Source organism: Zonotrichia albicollis, chromosome Z, assembly GCF_047830755.1.
Source record: "Zonotrichia albicollis isolate bZonAlb1 chromosome Z, bZonAlb1.hap1, whole genome shotgun sequence".
Lineage (NCBI taxonomy): Eukaryota > Metazoa > Chordata > Aves > Passeriformes > Passerellidae > Zonotrichia > Zonotrichia albicollis.
In genome coordinates this window covers 34,128,389-34,147,206 of record NC_133860.1, presented here as the reverse complement: position 1 = coordinate 34,147,206, position 18,818 = coordinate 34,128,389, and the positions used below count along the sequence as shown (strand labels likewise).

The following is an 18,818-nucleotide window of genomic DNA, read 5'->3' as shown; positions in this document are numbered from 1 at the left end:
ACAACTAAAGCTCTTACAGAAATTCAACCTGACAGATCAGAAGTAATGTAATTGGAGCCAATTTCAGCTGTGATCCATACCAAATATGACATACTGGTATGCTGCAGGGAATTTCTCCAGGCATCACCATCATCATCTCTCTGGGACCACATGGGAAGTCCCACTTGAAAAGAGTTTCAAAGGAGGAATAAATGACGGCACATACTCTTCCCTTGAGCAACTTCAAAACATTTTCTCTACCTCATAGGTGTAACTTCACTGTAGAACTGATAAGAGTGTTGGGACTAAAATGCCCCCTTATTTTGTTACTACTAATTCAGCCCTAGGGCAGCTCTAGTGTGAACACTTTACTCACACCTGAAACCTTCAGAAATCTTGACTGAAGCATGTGCCTCTTCTCAGCCACAACTTCTGTATCTAATAATTTAAATAGTAAGATACTATTTATACTATATACTATACTAATATAGTATATAGTATAAATAAACTATATACTAATACTTGCCTCCAAGCTAGTTAGTTAGCAAAGTTGAATCACAAGATACAAACACTAAACTATATTTCCTCCATTTAAAGTCATAAGGAAAATATTCTTGACAAGTGAGGAGAAACTATTTAAAACAGCAACCTTGCAAATAGGGCATTCATTTGGAATCAATTATCTGGGCTCCATTCCTAACTCAGTCACCATTTTATGAACATGATAGAAATGAAAATGCACTTGAAGAACTATGGAAGAAAATGGGCATAGAACAGAGGACTTTTTTTCACTCTAAGAAGACTAAAAAAGCTTGTATATAAAGTTAATACATGCACATAAAGGTTTTTTAAATTATGTTTCATGTCAGAACACAGGACAGGGAAGAAGCAGGAACACAAGAGGTCTGAAAGAAAAAAACACAACAAAGTGAGGTACTTTCCTGAAGTATTTACCTGTTTTACAGCCATTAATGTCCCTGTTCCCACATCTTGAGCTTGGTAACAGGAAGAGAAAGCTCCAAGACCAATTTGTTGACCTTTAAGCCATTCTGCATCTTCTCTATAATGGTGTTTTGCTTTGGTATGTCCAGGCAGGGTTTCCGGTGTCTGCAAATTAAATTCAAAACCAATTCCAAGTTTACTAACATGCATCTAAAATACAGACATTCTGAAGTGTTAGAAAATATCCAAGTTTACATGCCTCTCCTCTCCCTTACACTTCCTTGAACAGCTAGGTACATACGTTCATATAGTTTATAGTTATATAGATGAGAGCACCAGAGCATTCTGTAACCCACATACTCTACTACATGAAACAGAGCTTCCTCTGTGTTACTACATGAAGGTGAAAGGCAAGATTAGAGGACACAAGTAAGAGCACAACTTTTTTTTCTATTCCTTGACTCACATTTAGTTAAGGCTTTAGCTTGTACCTACAGTAAACAGAACCAAAATTAGGTTGTTTTCTATTTAATTTATCCCTCCAATTTTATGCTTTACAGCCTGTTACCTCAAAGGATCACAAATAAGCTTAAGATAAGGCTTTAGCTTGCACCTACAGTAAATAGAACCAAAATCGGGTTGTTTTCTGTTAAATTTATCCCTCAAATTTTATGCTTTACATGTTGTTGCCTCAAAGGATCACAAATACAATAACCCTTTATTATTATTTCTTGTGCTTTTTGTCTATTCGCAAATATATATGTATTTTTTTCTGACTAATAAAGTATCTCTCATCTTCTCTCAAGACAGGATGACAAGATCTTTTCCCATTCTTTCTTTCAAAAATTAGTTTGGTTACGTACAATTGCCTTCAAAGTAAATCAGCATTAGGACTCAGTACAGTTCTACTCTTGCTTAAAATTTTTAGTTTTATTTCCTGGTTTCCTCAACTTTACACTTTCTTATTTGTCACTTTAAATGTTGATACATGATATAGTGCTTCTCTTGCAAACACCTTCTCTAGATTTTTTAATAACATGAAAGGATTCTGTTAGTACCCTCAAATTTATATCCAATTTCATATGAAAGGATATTGAGCACCTTCATGTTTTCTACACTTTTGAAATGTAACAGCACTGCTTTATCATTTCCATGACCCTCAGTTGAGACTTAAGCTAAATTCTCATACATATACTTACATCCTGCTGAATGATTATGATATCTTCACCATTTTCAACCTGTAGCTGGGGAATTACTGGCAAGGCATCTTGGGATGCTGACATTGCCATAGCAATAGCTAAAGCTTCCTCCTCCTCAGCTTCCATCTTTTCCTTGCATTTTTGATTATGATTTACATCATCTTTGTAAGTATCATCATTTTCTGCCCGCTCAGGAGAAAGAACTGCAACTTCAGACTTGAATGTGACTGTGCCATCACTCGTTGGCATGGAGGCCTCAAGCAGGTCCTCAATACTGGAATTGAGCTCTGCATTAACGTCCAGCCGGCACTTCTCATCTACTGGTGTGAACACTGTCTCTTCACTTGGTATAACTGCACTGCTATTGCCATCACACTGTGAAATATCATTCAGGTCAAGTGTCATACTGCTTTTTAAGGTTTCTCCTTGCTTATTCACATCACTCGGGGTGGGTCGTGATGGCTTTGGCCTATGTACATGACTGGATGGCAATGGCCTGGCTTGGGTGAAAACCGGAGAGAGTTTCTCAGATTCTTTATTTTCAGAACAGTTTCGCTGAAACTGGAGAGAAAGTTTCCGCTGTGTTTGAGGAGAAGGTGAAGGGATTTTGCAGGGAACAAATCCCTGAGGTCTGAGTTTAGAGATATCTGTTACAGTGCCAGCTGGTACAGATGTGTTTGATGGAGACAGAAGTGTTGGGAATAGTGACTGGGAATGACTGGATGAGGGAGAAGAGTTCCCACACTGACTGTGGGGTTTTCCTTTTGTTTGTATGGCTGGTTTTGGTTGCTCAGTGGTTACTGATGAAACAGGAAGTCCCATAGCAAGGCCAGCTAGCATCTCAGAAATGTCATCTGGACTGGCACTCAGTTTTCTGTCACTTAAACCTTTCCCACTTTTCCCTGATAACTGGACAGTATTATTCGGAGTATTATTTTCTGTAGTTTCTGGAGAGTTGTCTGGCACAGGTAGGTGTAAAAAGTCTTCATGTCGGCATTCCCCAGAGTGCATCTCTTCCATGCCCAGCTGAATGGCTTCTGCAATTTCCATTTCATCTGCTATTGCCATCAGACGTCGACGCATCCTTGCATAATGAGTTGAGCTTGTCACGCTCAACATATCTAACAGCTTTACAAAAATATGGGGCACTCTTGCTACCATTCTTGCTGCACTCAAAAATATTCTCCGTGACAGTTTGCCAACCATTGAGTGGGAATTGTCAATTGACTGCAAGGCGAAAGTTAAGAGGGAAAGAAGCTTCTTATACCTAAAAAAAGAAAAGTGGTCTTTTATAAATTGACATACTCTAGTTAACTAGTATCAAAAAAGCTGTTTCAAAACAATGTATTTAGTTGTCAGTTCTGAAGTAGGAAGGAGATTTATTGTTGCACTGGTGCTTCAAAAATGCTTCACAGGTCAGTTGTTTTTAAAAAGACAATTACTTACTCTGTAAAGCAAAAATACTTTGCATATAAACATATGTTATTTGTTTACAGGAATTAGAACAGTTACTTCTTTTATGAAATCACCTACAACAAATTCAACAACAAAGACTAAGATTTGTATAGAGTACAAGAAAGTACCTGTCAACTACGGTATCAGCCTGCAAGACATCTCCACAGACAATGTGAGGATAAAATTCACTAGGAAATTCCAACAGAAGTCTGTCTATTAGACAAAGTCGCCCCAGCAGTGCTTGCCAGTTGCTAGATTCAATTTCATTTCCAAGAATACAGTTTAAGACGTAATCAACACCTCCGATACCAATGGATCCTATAAAAAAGTTGATAAAATGAAGATTAGGTATTATGTTCAGAGTCTACACAAAGATCAGAACTGTATCATACAGAATTACTCATTGTTTGCCCAAATTAGCCCCCTTCCAAACTGTTGACAGGAATACTGTTCTCTTTGCTATGCTTGTACTTGATAAATTCCAGTATTATTTGCTTGTATAATTCACTTGCATATGAAGCTATTACCAGATTTAAGTATTTCTCTCCCAACTGCCAACTCGCCCGCTTGACCTTTACACATCTCCAATAGCGTTGAGACTGAAAGTTGACTTGTTCGACTGTAAGAAAGTAAAACCAAAAAAAGAACTCCTTTAGCAAATGCTTTCAAGGAAAAAGATCCTATTCATTATACTTAAAAAATCATCAGCAGTTATACTTAAAAAATCATCACCTAGGAATTATGTGTAAAATGATTTCACACCACCTATAACCCACTCTTTGTAAGCTTATCTTACAAAGGTAAGGTAAAGGTTGTGACATTTTCACAAAGATACTTCCAGAAATGTAATGTCTATCACTGATATGCAAACAAAACCTCAAATTACCTTGTTCTCTTGCCAAATGTAGCCAAATGCATAAAAACACTTCTATTTCACTTACTACTTTAACTTTAGATATTCTCTTGCTAGACTGTTGCTGGGGGGATCTCTAGCTGCAGTTTCAGAAAAAAATGCTGCTTAGAAACTAAGCCTTGAGAGACAAAACTCAAGCTGCTGGAGTTCTAGTTCATCTAGTTTACAGTACAGGAAAAGAAATGGTTGGCCTGGAAGAACGAAGAGGGTAGCCTAGGACAGGAAGACTCAAGCCAAGGGAGTTCACCCTAAATAGCTATCTCCTACCACTACAGTCTGAACTACGAATCAGAATTGTTATGTTACTGCTACTACTTCATGGCCAACATGTGTTACAACTTCTGCTGAAGCAGGAAGAATACTGAGGAGTACTTGCTCATAGCTCTAAGGAGAGTCATGAGAAATAGGCCAAAACAACAAAAACGGAGATGGGAGGGATGGGTTCATGCCTACACCTAACATCTTCCTGTACTTTAAGGGGGCAAAAAGCCCTTATGAAAACAAGCTATACAATCACTTGCCTGCAAAGCCTATATTTCAAGCCAGAAGTTTGCAAGCAGCAGTCAGGCTAGCAAAACAATGACATATATTTACAACCCACACATTTTATTTTAACACCAACTGGTTACACATGAATAGCAACAAATGAAGCTTAAAGGTATTTCGGTATTAATCCAAAATCAAGTACATGAGACATCATACCTGTTAGCATCTGCACATTTAACTAGTATTGTCTCTACAACTGGCTTGAGAAGTCGCTGTAGTTTAGTCCTCTCCGCCAAAGTATGACAGGGAGTGTACACCAGCATGGCTCTTAAAGTTTTCTAAGAGAAAGGGAAAAAAATACATATGAAATCCAACTAGCTACACAATTTTAATTTTTTTAAAGAGACCTAAATAAGCATTAAGGAGTTGTAAATTCAGTTCTACATAAATTGTGTTCAAAGCGTCAGTGAAATGTTTGAAGGATAAATAGCTTACTACATATTCACTGCTAAAACTGGTCAACTCCTCTTTGAGATTGACAAGACATACAAATACTGTCAATACTTAGCACTGTGGCAAGTGACAGTAAAATCATGTCCTTTCACTTATGATGAGTATCTTGATCACCCCACTTTCAAAGCATATTTAAAAGTCACCAGTGGTGCTTAACAAGTACTAGGATTCTTGATTTCACTCATCTTCTCCCATTTCCTCCTCCTTCTAAAATGAAGTAATGTGAAATTAGTAGAATACAACAAGTAAACAACTACTTACTAAAGCAGCAACATACACTTTGTAGACAGGGTCAGCACAGACCATGGACAGCACACTGCAGCAGGATTCTACCACCACATCTCCTGAGATACTGGTCTGAGACGACCCACTAGCTGCTCCCAGAGCTCCAGCACTTGTGTTGTTTCCATTGCTGCTTCCAGAGTTTCCAGTGCTTTCACCGTTAGCCAGTAACAGAGCACCACTAACATCATGGGAAAGACGTCTAAGTGCCATCTCTCGTATATTCCAGTTTCGAGAAAACAAGCAGCCAACTAGCTCCATCCCAAATACCTGCAAAGGAAGAAAGCAACATTACAGGAGTCAAAATTAATAATGCTGCAACTTAAGTACCTAACAAGAGCAACCAAAAAGAGGAAAGGTACTTCCTAGTTAAAAATCATCAAGGCAAAATATGTCCAAGGTATAGTGTATTACAAAAGATTCTGTGACAGAAATAAAACATCATCAATTAGATGCTACTTGGTTCTGTAAAAACTCTGTTAAGAGAATTTTAATTACTAAGCACGAAGTCAGTTTCAATACATTAACAGTCCTGAAAACAAGGTCTGGCTATACCAGACAAAAATAATGGCAGAAATAAAGGAAATGCAAGTTCTCATTTTTAAGTGTATTGACACCATGTTCAGCTGAACCCATATTCACACTCTAAAGTCTATTAGGTCATTCACAGAAGAGAATTACCTGAATCCATGGCTCAGCTGAATCTTTATATGTTGAAGGGATCTGCTGGACTCCATAATGAGTAAGGTTAAAATTGCTATCTTGAGTTCTTCTCTGTGATCCAACTGCTGACTGCTGCTGAGATTGTTGCTGAACCATACGAAGAACAGAAGCATCCACAGGGCTTGGCAATTCATGACTATAGATCAAGAACAACACAGATTACAAATTAAACATCTGAGGTAAATAATGCAAGATATTCAAAAATATCAATTAAAGATCCAGAAACAGATAGCTTATTGTACACCAACTGAATCCTCACCTATAGAAATCATGAGATCTCCATTTAGATCTACAGAGTGGACAGATGAGTGGCTCTCTGTTTCTTCTACATTCTTCTGCCCCTGGAATACAGCAACAGGATCATATGCACTGAAGTTTTATAGTGTACAAAACCAGAAGATGGAATAATTACTTTTAAGTTTTACTGAAGAACATTAGTTTCATAATTAATACTTTTGAACTGAGCAGCCTGAGCATTAAAATATGGATGCTTAAACTTTTTTTTTTCTGTGTAAAGAAATTACTCAACTTTAGTACTACAATTAATATTTTAATTTAGGAACTGAAATTCAGGTCCTTTTGTACCTCAAATATACACAAAATTTATTTGTTAATGCAAAATGCAAATATTTATATATTTTATTTGATGTATTATTGAAACATACTTCATAATTCATTATATAACCCTAGCTAGCTTTACATTACTTTTATGCATTCTAAAGACAACTCACAGGGAGTTGAAAGTCCGTTCCTAACCTTGTTCTAATTAGACATAGTGTTTTCACTCAGGTGAACCTCCAAACCTGCAGGCAACTTCTCTATCAGAGCATTGAATTACAAACTTGGTTTGTGAATAACTGATGAAATAAAGTATATCAATAGTACCTGAATGATACCAAATGTTCAGAGTTACCAGCCATCATTTACAAGCAGATCTGTTTTTTTTATTGAACATAAAACAAACAACTCAAAACCATACTGAGGTATAATACTTTTGCAGGTTTAGAGTCACCAGAACTTGACAAAACAAAGATAACATACATATTGACATGCAGTGGTGGTGTAATTTGTTTCTGCAGCCATCTTCACACACAGTTAGACTCTCCTCATCCAGCATGCCTAACAAACAAATGGGGCACATCTGCTCTTCTTCATCCTTCATACTACAAAAAAAGACATTTCTGATTGTAGAAGAGGCATATCAGAATTCAGAACATGCTTTAACAGTGAAAAAAGATTAACTTCCAGTTTGGAACAGTCACTTCTGGATAACTTTAGGCTATTCATGAATCATTCTCCTAAACCTTGGTCTGAGTAAGTAAGCAACCAGATTTTCAGAAGCACTAAGTACAGACAACACTTTGTTAAAATGAAAAGGAAAGTCACAAAACACATGACATCTTTTCAAACTAGGTCAGATACCAATTAGAGATTGAAAGGCTCAGCTTTGGGCACTTAACATTTTTTCCCTAAGGCTTCTTTAAACAAACCAACCTTCACTTTTTAATTTATCATTTGGGTTTGAAAACCCAAGGAATTCTTACAATTTGAAAACTACCCACATTCTTTTTCATCACATTCCTTTCAAAGTATGGAGTCACAAGGCAGTTTTTAGCCCTTTACAAGAAACTGTAAATACTCTTTGATGAACATATTAAAACTCAAAAATTAAACAACTACTCAAGAATTTTCTGCCACTAACAGAAACTGATGGAACAGATTCGCATAAACAGTAACATACATGTTATACCCAGATATTTAAAAAAATTATTTTCCCTTTTTTCCTGTTTGTTTAATTTTTATCCACTTTAATTTTTAAATGGACCACCATTTGCCAAAAAAACTCTTCTAAACTTAAACAACATGCAATGAAAAGCAGATTTTTAATCTACTGCAATATTATTTAAATGTGTAAAACTCTAAAAACTCATGGCAAAAAAAGTAAATTACAGTTGGCGTGCATCTAAAATTTTGCAGGCATCCTGCATTTATTCACCAACAATATATTTTCAAAATAAAATCAGCTTGTACATGCATTATTCCTATACACATGTATTCCTTTCTATTTCTCTGTAAATGCTTGCAAAGCTATTTATTCCTTGAAAGCTCCACCAAGTAAGCTTACAATTAAAAATAATTCTCCACATGTGCATGTATGTATGTATTAATTAGAAACTTATTTTTGACAAATTAGCAGTAAGCAAAACATAATTGCTAGTCACAGGAACTATCAGAACTGAGTAAACTTCCAACTCAAATGAATCTGATACTCAGTGTTATTCAATTCCTATATCATACAAATTTAGACTTGGACAGAACAGTAGCTTCTCTCATTCAATCGGTATTGCAGGGTGAATCAGTACCACCAGGTGTAGTGGCAAACAACTGAAAATCTTTCATCCTGTAATAAGTGATAACTAATGCAGCAAAGTTCACAATCCTGTGGAAAAAAAGTTCCTACAGAAAGCATTGACATAAAAGGAACTGGCTTGCCAGGTAAGTAGTTCCAGAGTAATTATATATATAACAACTTTGTTTATGCAACTTATTTACAGAGACACAGTTTGGAAAAATAAGTAAAAGATGAAATGAGATTAATGTCAGTCTGTATATCAGAATTACAAACCTGTCTGAATATATTCATCTTAGTACATGCTTATTATCACAAAGTAACATATCAAGGTACTCCTTAAGTTAGATTCCACTTCACACAAAACAAAGCCTCAATTAGGCTTGCTGTCTTTGGTCTGACCTCTCTAAATGAAGTAGAGTTTACCCACTAAATAATGCAAGCACAAATTATTTGTTAAAAAAAATTAATCAGTATCTTTTCAAAACCATGGAAAAGTATGTACAAAAGTACTCAAGGAGAAGTAGTCAAGGAAAAATATACGAAAGAATAACACATCACTGGAAATTCACAGACAAGGCATGAATTCACAGGCAAGGCATAACTACTATGTTAATAGCTCTCTTAAAATAATTTAATCAACCATTTTTAATTAAGTATTTTAAAAACATATGCTTGCTTCTGTTTTTATATTTATGTATGTGTTTACATACTGTGCATTTAACCTAAACATTTTTCAGTGCATTGTCAGAGCCACAAGCTTTTCTCCAAAGCAGATGGGAGACAAAAATCACATTTATTCTTTTGTTAACATTTGCACAAGTGCTATATTAAAAAAAAAGTTGCAAACAATAGGCTTCCAAAGTTTATGTATGCTTCAATCTGCACTCAAGATTTAAGTTTGTTTCGCAAAATTATTTTCACAACTTTACTTAACATTTTCTAAACAGAAGTTACAAAACAAATATGCCCACTTGGTACCACAGTGACTAATGTATGCTTGACTTGATTGCTTGCAAATGCAGAGACTTAACGTGGCTTGAAATGAAAGCAGCTTTGAACAAAAAGAATGTAGGTGAGTCTGAAACTACAAAATAAAGCTTGTAATTCCTTTAAAAAATACTAACCTGTTTTCTGAACTAGATGTAGAAGTACTAGATGATGACAATGTATGAGAATTTGACATGCGTGAGACAAACTTCTGGATGGTGTTACGAGATGGAGCTTTGATCCTCGAGCTACGCCTACTGTGATATTTCTGGAACAAACTCTCAACCTAACATCAGAAAAAGATAGCAACAGTCTTATTTATGCTATGAATATCTTGTAATTAAAAGTCATATTAACGAAGTGTAAACTACTGCTAACAGGAAAAATCTATTCACCTTCACATTAATGCGTTAGCAGTCGTGGCAACAATTTCACAAGTCTTACTACTAAAAAGATCACAAGAAACATTTTACACCAAAAACTTATCTGCTTATTGAAAATAAATAACAGCTTAAAGTATACACACAATTACTTCAAAATACCCACATTTTTTCTTCCTTTTAACAAATCAGTGAGACAGATCTATAAATCTTAATAGAAAATCCCATGAGTTGAATTACTCATCAAACTACAGCTCTCTACTATTTATACAGTTATGTCTTACATTTGCAGGTAATTTTTTCCACTTACAGAACTCCTGAGACTGAATTAAAGATATAATTATAAACATATATTTTTGTTACTTTGAAATCTAACAGTTTTCAGCATGTTTCAGAGAGTGTCCTGAAGACATTATGGAGTCTATTCTAGATCATCATTACATCTATCAGAAATTGATTACCTCAAAGTTCTTCAGCGTCTTTCTCCACAGCATTGGGTCTGAGGGTTCAAGCTGAAAGACCCTCAGCATAACAAACAGCAGATGAATACAAAATGTCCCACGGCCGCAGCTACAAGTCTGCAAAGAAAAGAATATCCTATGGTTCTACTGACTTGACAATTTTTCCACATTTAAGTGTATCATAGAACATACCCATCCCCTCAACAAAAGTAAGTGCTTCATATATAGGCATAAATGTTCTCTTGCATAACCTTACAAAAACAGAGAATTCCTAAAATATTATTAAGAAATGCAAACATGAATGCATAAAATTACGACACCAGTTTTCAATTTATTTTCTTCCCCCGCCCCCCTTTTTTTTTTAATCAACTGCTGCTTTTTTTAATCAATAGCTGCTTCATACTGGAAGTATGACATCACAAGATGACACCAACCAAACTTAAATGACATGCTTCTGTTCACCCAAACCTGGATGTGTCCCAGTACTGCATCACATTAGTACCAAGACAACCTATGAAAGTTATCTCAATTATGGGTATGAATGAAATTATCACACTATTAAGAGAATTATGTGTTTGTAATTTATACACATTTCATGAATAGGGGAATTAACTGGTCAAATTTCAGCGAAGAATATCTAAGGCATATAATTCAGAGCCACTTCTAAGAAGGAGTTTTTTTCTTTTAAAAGACTCATTCTCTTTTAAAAAAGAGAAAATGTAGACAAATGTAATTTGCAAATTACAAACCAATTTTGGTATTGCATGAGTACAGATTAGAATTTTTAAACATTAATTTATAGAATAGCGATCATCAATTGAACAAATCTGGCTTTGGACAGTTTTCTGAAGTTAACTATGAATTGATAAAAGCTATAAGACAGAGATGTTCCTACCTGAGGCCCAATAAACACTCTGTATTTATTATCAGGGCTGTCGCCTCCAATTAAGAAAGAGTTGGGTCCTATCTGCTGCAGCAAGTACAGCCTGGCTCGCATCACTTTGTTGACTCGGCGATTTGTCTCCTCAGGGCTGTACGGAGAGAAGCCATCTGGAGATGGGGCTCGTCGAGGCGGCGTTATCCGTCCGCTCTGAAACTACACAATGCCTCCGTCATGAGCAGCCAAAGGACAGAAAAATGTTTAAATAGGTATGGTTTGTTTATTTATTCACAGAGTAAGCGTCCCCAAAACCTGGAAGTACTACAATCTGTTCAACTATATGATTTAAAAGGATTACTTTTCTCCCATGCCCTGTAGCCAAGGTCAGAAGAAAACTGAAATTCTGCAGCTGAAACTTGTCTGACATCGGGACACAAAAGGAGTCTTTCAAATTGCTTCTTATTTTCATGTTGTCATATGTTGCCTTACCATATTACTACTGAACTATCAATTGCAGAAGATAATAAGGGACTTATTACTCAATAAAGATTATTCTATATAGCTGTAACTATATAGAATCTATTTCCTAAATGAAAAAATGCTATGACTGCAGGTTAAAAAAGGGAATATAACTTCAAGATCAAAAGTTTAAGAAATTTCCAAAGGAAAATAAAAAAGATACAGCTTGCTCCCTTTTCCACCAATTAAGCAACTTTTAGATGAGGATGCTTTAGCGTTTTTTTAATATTGTTTCCCCATAATCAAAAAGTAAATGGCCCAAACATTTTGGGAAGATTGTCTTCATTAAAGTTGCTCACATTTCTCACATTATGAGATGCACTAACGGTTCCATCCCATTTCAGATCTTCTGCTTTTATTTGTATGCATTGAATTTCATGTTAGGATGAAAGTAATAATGAATTCACTGTCCATCATATAAGTAAAATATAAACTGGATTTTAATGTTTTTAATGTGAAAAGTTAATATAAAACAAAACCCCCAAACAAGTAAAAATAGTTGTTTTCTCTTTTTTAACCTTTCAACTTCTCTTGTCAAGAGGAAAGGACCAGTGCTGCTGTCCCGTAACTTCTGATACTTATCTCTAGTTCAGGAGACTGACAGTACATTTTTTAACTGATACTGGAAAAACTTGTTTAGAAAATGGGAAAATAAAACCAATTAGATCTTATTTATCCTCTAATTGCATTGTGAATTGCACTGTGAATTTAACTGTTGATGAGCCTTCTTACAACAAGCTAGAGTGTTAGATATTATTGCTCAAAATATACTCTTTGTCTTTTTTAATTAAGCCAGTTACTCTTGCTCAAAACATTCTATTCTAGATGTTCTCTAGAATGCAGTGATAGTAAGTGTAGACTTCTAACAAAGTACATATATGAAGTCTTCCCTAATCTGTACATAAAGGTAAGCTCTGAAATAGAGGATCACTAGAGCATACCAGTAAGACTTTTCTACAGGAATTTTCATCTCATCCACAGTCCCATCCTTAATGGAATATACCTGCACAGAGAACTGACAGGCAGGAGACACTGACTAGTTATTTAAAAAAAAACACAAGAAAAAAAACTCCCACGAACGAACCAAAAAACCAAACCAAACAAAACAACAACAAAAAACCCCCTCACCAACAAAAAAAACTACCAGTAATTCTTCATGCTAATCAAGCTAAGAAAACATACATGTATTCATGATTGAGTACCTATATTTCTTTGTTTATTTCCTAGCAAATGAAAGCAGGACTGCAGGAAAAAGAAAAACACACATGAGAAATACCATATGAGATATATAGGTCATTCAAGTGATATTCTGTAATAACCTCCTCATATCAGAATCTTGCTCTACAGAGGGAGGACCTACTGCCCCTATAAGCAAGACTGTAGAATATAGCCAAACTGAAAATTACATCACAGCTTGCAACTTACAGGCACTGGAGATACCCTTTTTCTTCTAACACCTGGTGACTCAGATTTAACTGTCCTAGCAGATGATGAAGAGGAACTGCTAGGAGAAGGACTACGTCTTCCTTTTTGCGTAGGTGAAGAAGCAGTGCTGTGTCCTTCAGCTTGAGGATCTAGACAGAGTTTGTTCATTTCTGATCCATCTACTTTTCCAGGGATAGGTTTCACCACCTTGCAGGAATTAAACGAGATGTTAAAATTATTAATTGGTAATTTCATATTAAAGCAAAGCAAATTAATCAATAATTCCTTTGTTGTAATTAAGCTATCATATGGACATCCAAATACTTCTTAGGCCATACTACTAACATTTGAGAGGAATTAGCTTAATGATCTATATGCAACACAAAAGCAAGAACCTTTATTCCTGTCAATTTGTGCAGCTTATATTAGTTATGGCAGCAACTGATTTGATTCTCAAAGTACTCCTGTAACTACCATTCATGATACCTAAAAAACCAGCTGTTTCACCATTCGCATAGTAGAAGCCAAAATAATTTTCTTCTCTACAGGTACTGCTCTTATTAAGAGCTACAATACTGGATCCATGCATACCACATGGTACCAGCTGGAAAAAATACTAGGGCTACTATTTCTTTAACATAACACTATGCAAAACAAAGACTTCAAACATGGAGGTACTCCAGCAAAATTAAGTATCCCATTCTTTGTAAAAACCATGTCCAGGTTTTTTTGTCTGCCATACAAGCAAAAGAGCTACACCACATCCAGTATCTGAGCTAACCACTATGCATGGTGGACACAGGGAGAGCTCAAGCAAAAGGAGCACATACAGAGTAGTGCTTTGTTGCATCAACACTAAATTTTGACATTGAGAATTGGAATATTTCAAGACATTATTTCAGCTTTCTGCCAGCCAGACCCACAGAACGCATAAGAAGAGTAATGTCCCTGGGAATCAAATTAAAAACAGTCACAATGGGAAGATTCAGTTTTAGTTCTTCATTTCTCAATGTCTCAGAGGCTTGACTCAACACTGGAAGGAAGTTCCAAGCAACAACTCAGATAAACAGAGCACATATCTCCTAGAAAGTTCCAGAAGTCTCTTTAAGACAAAAACTGAAAGGGGCTTTCCAACCTCAGGATAATAAGAGATATCTAGACTCAGTGCCCAGTTACAAAAGCGAACAGGATAGAAGAGAAATATAAAGAGCAATGAAAACCCTCTTTTCCCTCCTATCAATTAATGCAGTAATGCCTCTCCTTGCCTGGAAGATCAAAATGAAAATTCATGTACCTATGGACAAAGTACTTGTGTTAAAAACATCACAAGTGTCAAATTATAGTACCTGAGAATCTAGAGCACCAAATCTTGTATTAACACACCCACAAACCTCAAGGGAAGTGAGCTGAGCAGAGAAATAATTTCAAGCTATTCAGTAACCCAAAAGCATTTAAATTTTTAAAGTTAAAATTGTGTTATTTGAACCTTTGAGGTAATGGGGTTCGGTGCACTTTTAAGTATTTTCAACATTATTTCTCACAATAGAACCAACAGAACCTTCTTATTTCTGTTCCAGAGAAGCTGTCCCCAAACACTTGCCTACTGCATCAGATGATCTTAACTTTACATTAGTGGTACATGGGAGTCATATCAACCAACTATGTTCATAGGTAAGTAATGGGTATTAATTAACCAACATTATACTGAGTAGAATTGGAACTACTCCTAAAGTACTCCAGGTTTGATCCACCTACGTTTTTTAAAAGCCATTTATGCCAAAGCAAGATCCAAAAGGCTAAGAGAACACTGCCATGCAAACCTCATGAGAGCTGACAGCTGGCAGAAGGAACAGCAGAGTTTGTGTTTGCTCCAGGTTGCAGGAGGTTTTTACTCTCGGTCGCTGGAGGGCAGCAGCGCCGCAGCCGTGCGGGACGCTCAGAGAGCAGCGCCGCGATAACGCCTTGGCTTAAAAACAAACAAACAGCAACAACCGCGGACGCTGCTCTCAGCCAGCCCCGCTGCCCTATAAACACCGCGCAGGACACGGACACGAGCACCACAACTAAGAGCAGAGAAATTGTAAAGAAAAAAAAGGTTTCTAATAGAAAGAAATTTAAGAGACTTTTATTTGTAATAGCTGCTACAGATACTGTCCTTCCATCAGTGCCACATACCACAGGGCCTCTTCTGCTTCTTCTTTCCAGCCATTCATGCTTCCAGGCTGGCATACATGTTGCCTTAAGTTTCTCCCTGATCATGCGCTCTTCTGGGCGGTCATCCATCTTCTGCAACCCCCTAAGGGTTTCTTTATTCTCCATGTCACGACTACAGCAAAGAAAAAAGTCATAAACACAATTAATTTCAGTTGAAGTATAATGTCACTGCATTCTTAAACTTTGTGCCACCCTATTCTCCCTCTCCTTACAATGCAGCTGCTAAAACATTATTTCCACCAGACCACAAGAAGCCTTTTAAGAGTTACAACTAATCTCTTCTGCCATTTGAAGCAGAATACCTGTTTAGCGGAATATTCTTCAAAATGTGCGCACTGCTTGTAGCACTGAACACCCAGTAAAAACGAAGATCTTGGCAAATACAAAACCAATACAAAAATTACCCTCTATGTAATGTCAAGCCATTCAGCAAAGGCTTCACAAATGTTGCAATGGCTCATACATTTCTTTCTCCGTTTAAAAATAATTTACAAAATTAATATAAAGACGAAAAATTCCCATAATCATAGGATGCACAAGCATAAAACTATGTACCTAGTGCCTCTTCATATATTAACTCTGCTCAAAAACAGAGAACTCATAAACTAACACACAGTAAGTACCAGAGAATCATAAAATGGCCTGGGTTGGAAGAACTCCTGAAGATCATCTAGCTGTGACCCCCTCACTGTGGGCAGGGACACCTCCCACTAGACCAGGCTGCTCTATCCAACCTGGCCTAAACCATATTTAAACTAGACACAGAGGTCACAAAATTAAGGCTGGTGGCCTTGTGAGTAATGACTCAAGAGCTCTTAAAATCAGTAAGAGCAAAATACAGTAAGAGCAAAAATTCACAGCAAGTTCATATGTGTAAAATGAAAATTTAATCCATCTGGGCTTATACTTTTTCACCTACAGCAGAGTAGTTCTTTGTGATTGCTGGCAACAACAAAAAGGCAAGAAATTACTGTCAGACACTGAAAAACAAATATGAACAGTCTGGAAGATTTCCTGATTCTGCTGAGCTATCTGCTAAATCACCAAGAAAACCACATTCTTAAGCAGCAGCACATGATCCCCACCCATCTTCTTGAAGCCAATGCTCTTTCAAAATAAGCAAGCTTGATTCAGCCAACTGTCAGAATGGGATTTTATTCTAAAAATAAAATCACAACTTAAAAAGAGAGTATATAATAATTAGGCTACAAGCACTGCTTTCTTCCATGCAATCTCAGCTTCTAAAACATTTAACCGTGCAGTCACAACTGCATTTGTGTATGATGACCTAAAAATATATCCCCTGCAATATTCATTGCAATAAAATCATGTGAAAATTACAATTCCTATCTTTAGCAGTATTGTATTACTGAGGTAATTTATCACAAATAAACATGCTTTAAAGAAAATGAGATGTTTTTGCAGGTCAGAAGGAGAGTACTGTTGTTTTTTTTCTTCTCTTATTGTAGAGACAAAGGAAAAAAAGGATTCTGAGGCAGGAAATAATACTTCCTGTTCAGTGCTGAAACGTAATAAGCAGATGGACACTGTAAAGAAAATATATTTTCTTTCAGGCTAACTTCTAAACCTACTGTTAATAACTGATTTTAGATATGCGGAACTGTGTGATTCTACTGATTAAGGACTTAAAAATGTTAATAAGTAGAAACAAAATCCACCTAAGAATGAATGCTTTTTCAGAGGTAAAGCATTCATTTTTATGAATGCTTCATTTTAAAAGTAATGCAAGTGAATTCCAGAACACTGCCTTCTAGATACAGACACAAAAGTAGTGATAATTAATGAAAACCAAAGATATTATAGCAGTAGGTAGAACTCAAAAGAAAAACATCCTGAAAATTTCAAATGCAGAAGAAACTACTGCATAAAGATTCATCTTTAAATTTTTTCCTCAGTGAAAAAAATCTGTTCAAGGACAGAAAATATTTTATATGAACACAGTTCTTAAGTAATATAGGCACAAGTTAAAACATCATTATTTTTATAATAGTTACTTCATGGCATGAACCATCTCAGTTGCATGAATACTTCATGTACTAGACAGAAAACACCAGCAGTGAAAGAACGACACAGTATTTCATTTGTTCATATAACCATGATTAACTTCCAAACTGATACAAAAAAAGTCTTTTAGAGGCCCTTGGACTTGAATTCATGAACAATGTAATACAACAGTAGAGGCTTTACAATCTCTGCTTGTTCTCTAAAAAGCAGAAGCAGCTATCTTCCTCTCATGTGACAGCTAAACCGATCTACTCTTTTCTGCACAAAGAACTCTTGTGCTTTCTCTACACGCAGGTGGGAAAGACCAACTGTGTCTGAAAGCTTTTGCTTAGTAGATCAGTTATCTCAGTTATGCAGAATTTAAGCTGTATGTATATCCATATGTATTTCTTTTTATTTATGGAGCACAACTTCTTAAGTGATCAAAACAACTTCATCTTTTATATTTTAAATCAAGCCTTGGCTAAAATATTCATTAGAATATTTGTACCTGCTCGGTCTGTAGAAAAAATATTTTTCCTGTGACTGCACCAAACTCCTACATACTGCAAGACACCCTCACCTTGTGACCCTGAACCTACACGTTTTTTGTTTTGTTGTTTTTTGGTGGTTTTTTTTGTTTGTTTGTTTGTTTTACATCTTAAGCAAACTCCTTCATCTATTCCAGGCAAGCTAATGTTTTTCTACACAGCAATGTCTAGATTGCCAGTGTCAGATCACTGTACCTCAGCACAAAATAAAAACAAGAGATCCAGAACATATTCCACCAAGGACTTCATCCTGCAGGGTACAGAGTATTTTAATCTTCACAGAGCAGCGCCTATTTGTGATAGCCACACACTTAAGTGATTCTCAGGTAGTGTTTAATTTGAATCACAGTACAATGCTAATGAGCAAGCTAAAAACATGAGAGAACATGCTTGAGCCAGGAGAGCCTTACATTTCTCAACAGCTCACCCTTGTGCTTCATTAGGAAGCAAGGGTTTTGCTCTTAAATGTTTCAGCTTCTCATGAGTAAAAGAAAAAAAAGATAAAAGGCACTTTTTTTCCAATAAATTTTAACTTTTTAACTTTGCCTCCCT

General features: G+C 36.1%; 1 protein-coding gene across 6 annotated transcripts in view; it reads right to left on the bottom strand.

Moving 5' to 3' along the window:
• MAP3K1 (mitogen-activated protein kinase kinase kinase 1) overlaps positions 1–18,818 on the bottom strand; it is a 59,133-nt gene that overhangs the window by 7,885 nt on the left and 32,430 nt on the right. For all 6 annotated transcript variants that reach the window (XM_074532394.1, XM_074532390.1, XM_074532392.1 and 3 more), the window contains exons 2-15: positions 15,673–15,823; positions 13,498–13,704; positions 11,569–11,769; positions 10,674–10,790; positions 9,970–10,118; positions 7,534–7,655; positions 6,752–6,833; positions 6,451–6,628; positions 5,749–6,039; positions 5,191–5,312; positions 4,103–4,194; positions 3,704–3,893; positions 2,121–3,387; positions 934–1,086 (exon numbers count right to left, since the gene is read on the bottom strand). In XM_074532394.1, the coding sequence (XP_074388495.1) occupies positions 934–1,086; positions 2,121–3,387; positions 3,704–3,893; positions 4,103–4,194; positions 5,191–5,312; positions 5,749–6,039; positions 6,451–6,628; positions 6,752–6,833; positions 7,534–7,655; positions 9,970–10,118; positions 10,674–10,790; positions 11,569–11,769; positions 13,498–13,704; positions 15,673–15,816 (3,315 nt within the window). In that variant the 5' untranslated portion in view covers positions 15,817–15,823. The remainder of the gene's footprint in view (positions 1–933; positions 1,087–2,120; positions 3,388–3,703; positions 3,894–4,102; positions 4,195–5,190; positions 5,313–5,748; positions 6,040–6,450; positions 6,629–6,751; positions 6,834–7,533; positions 7,656–9,969; positions 10,119–10,673; positions 10,791–11,568; positions 11,770–13,497; positions 13,705–15,672; positions 15,824–18,818) is intronic.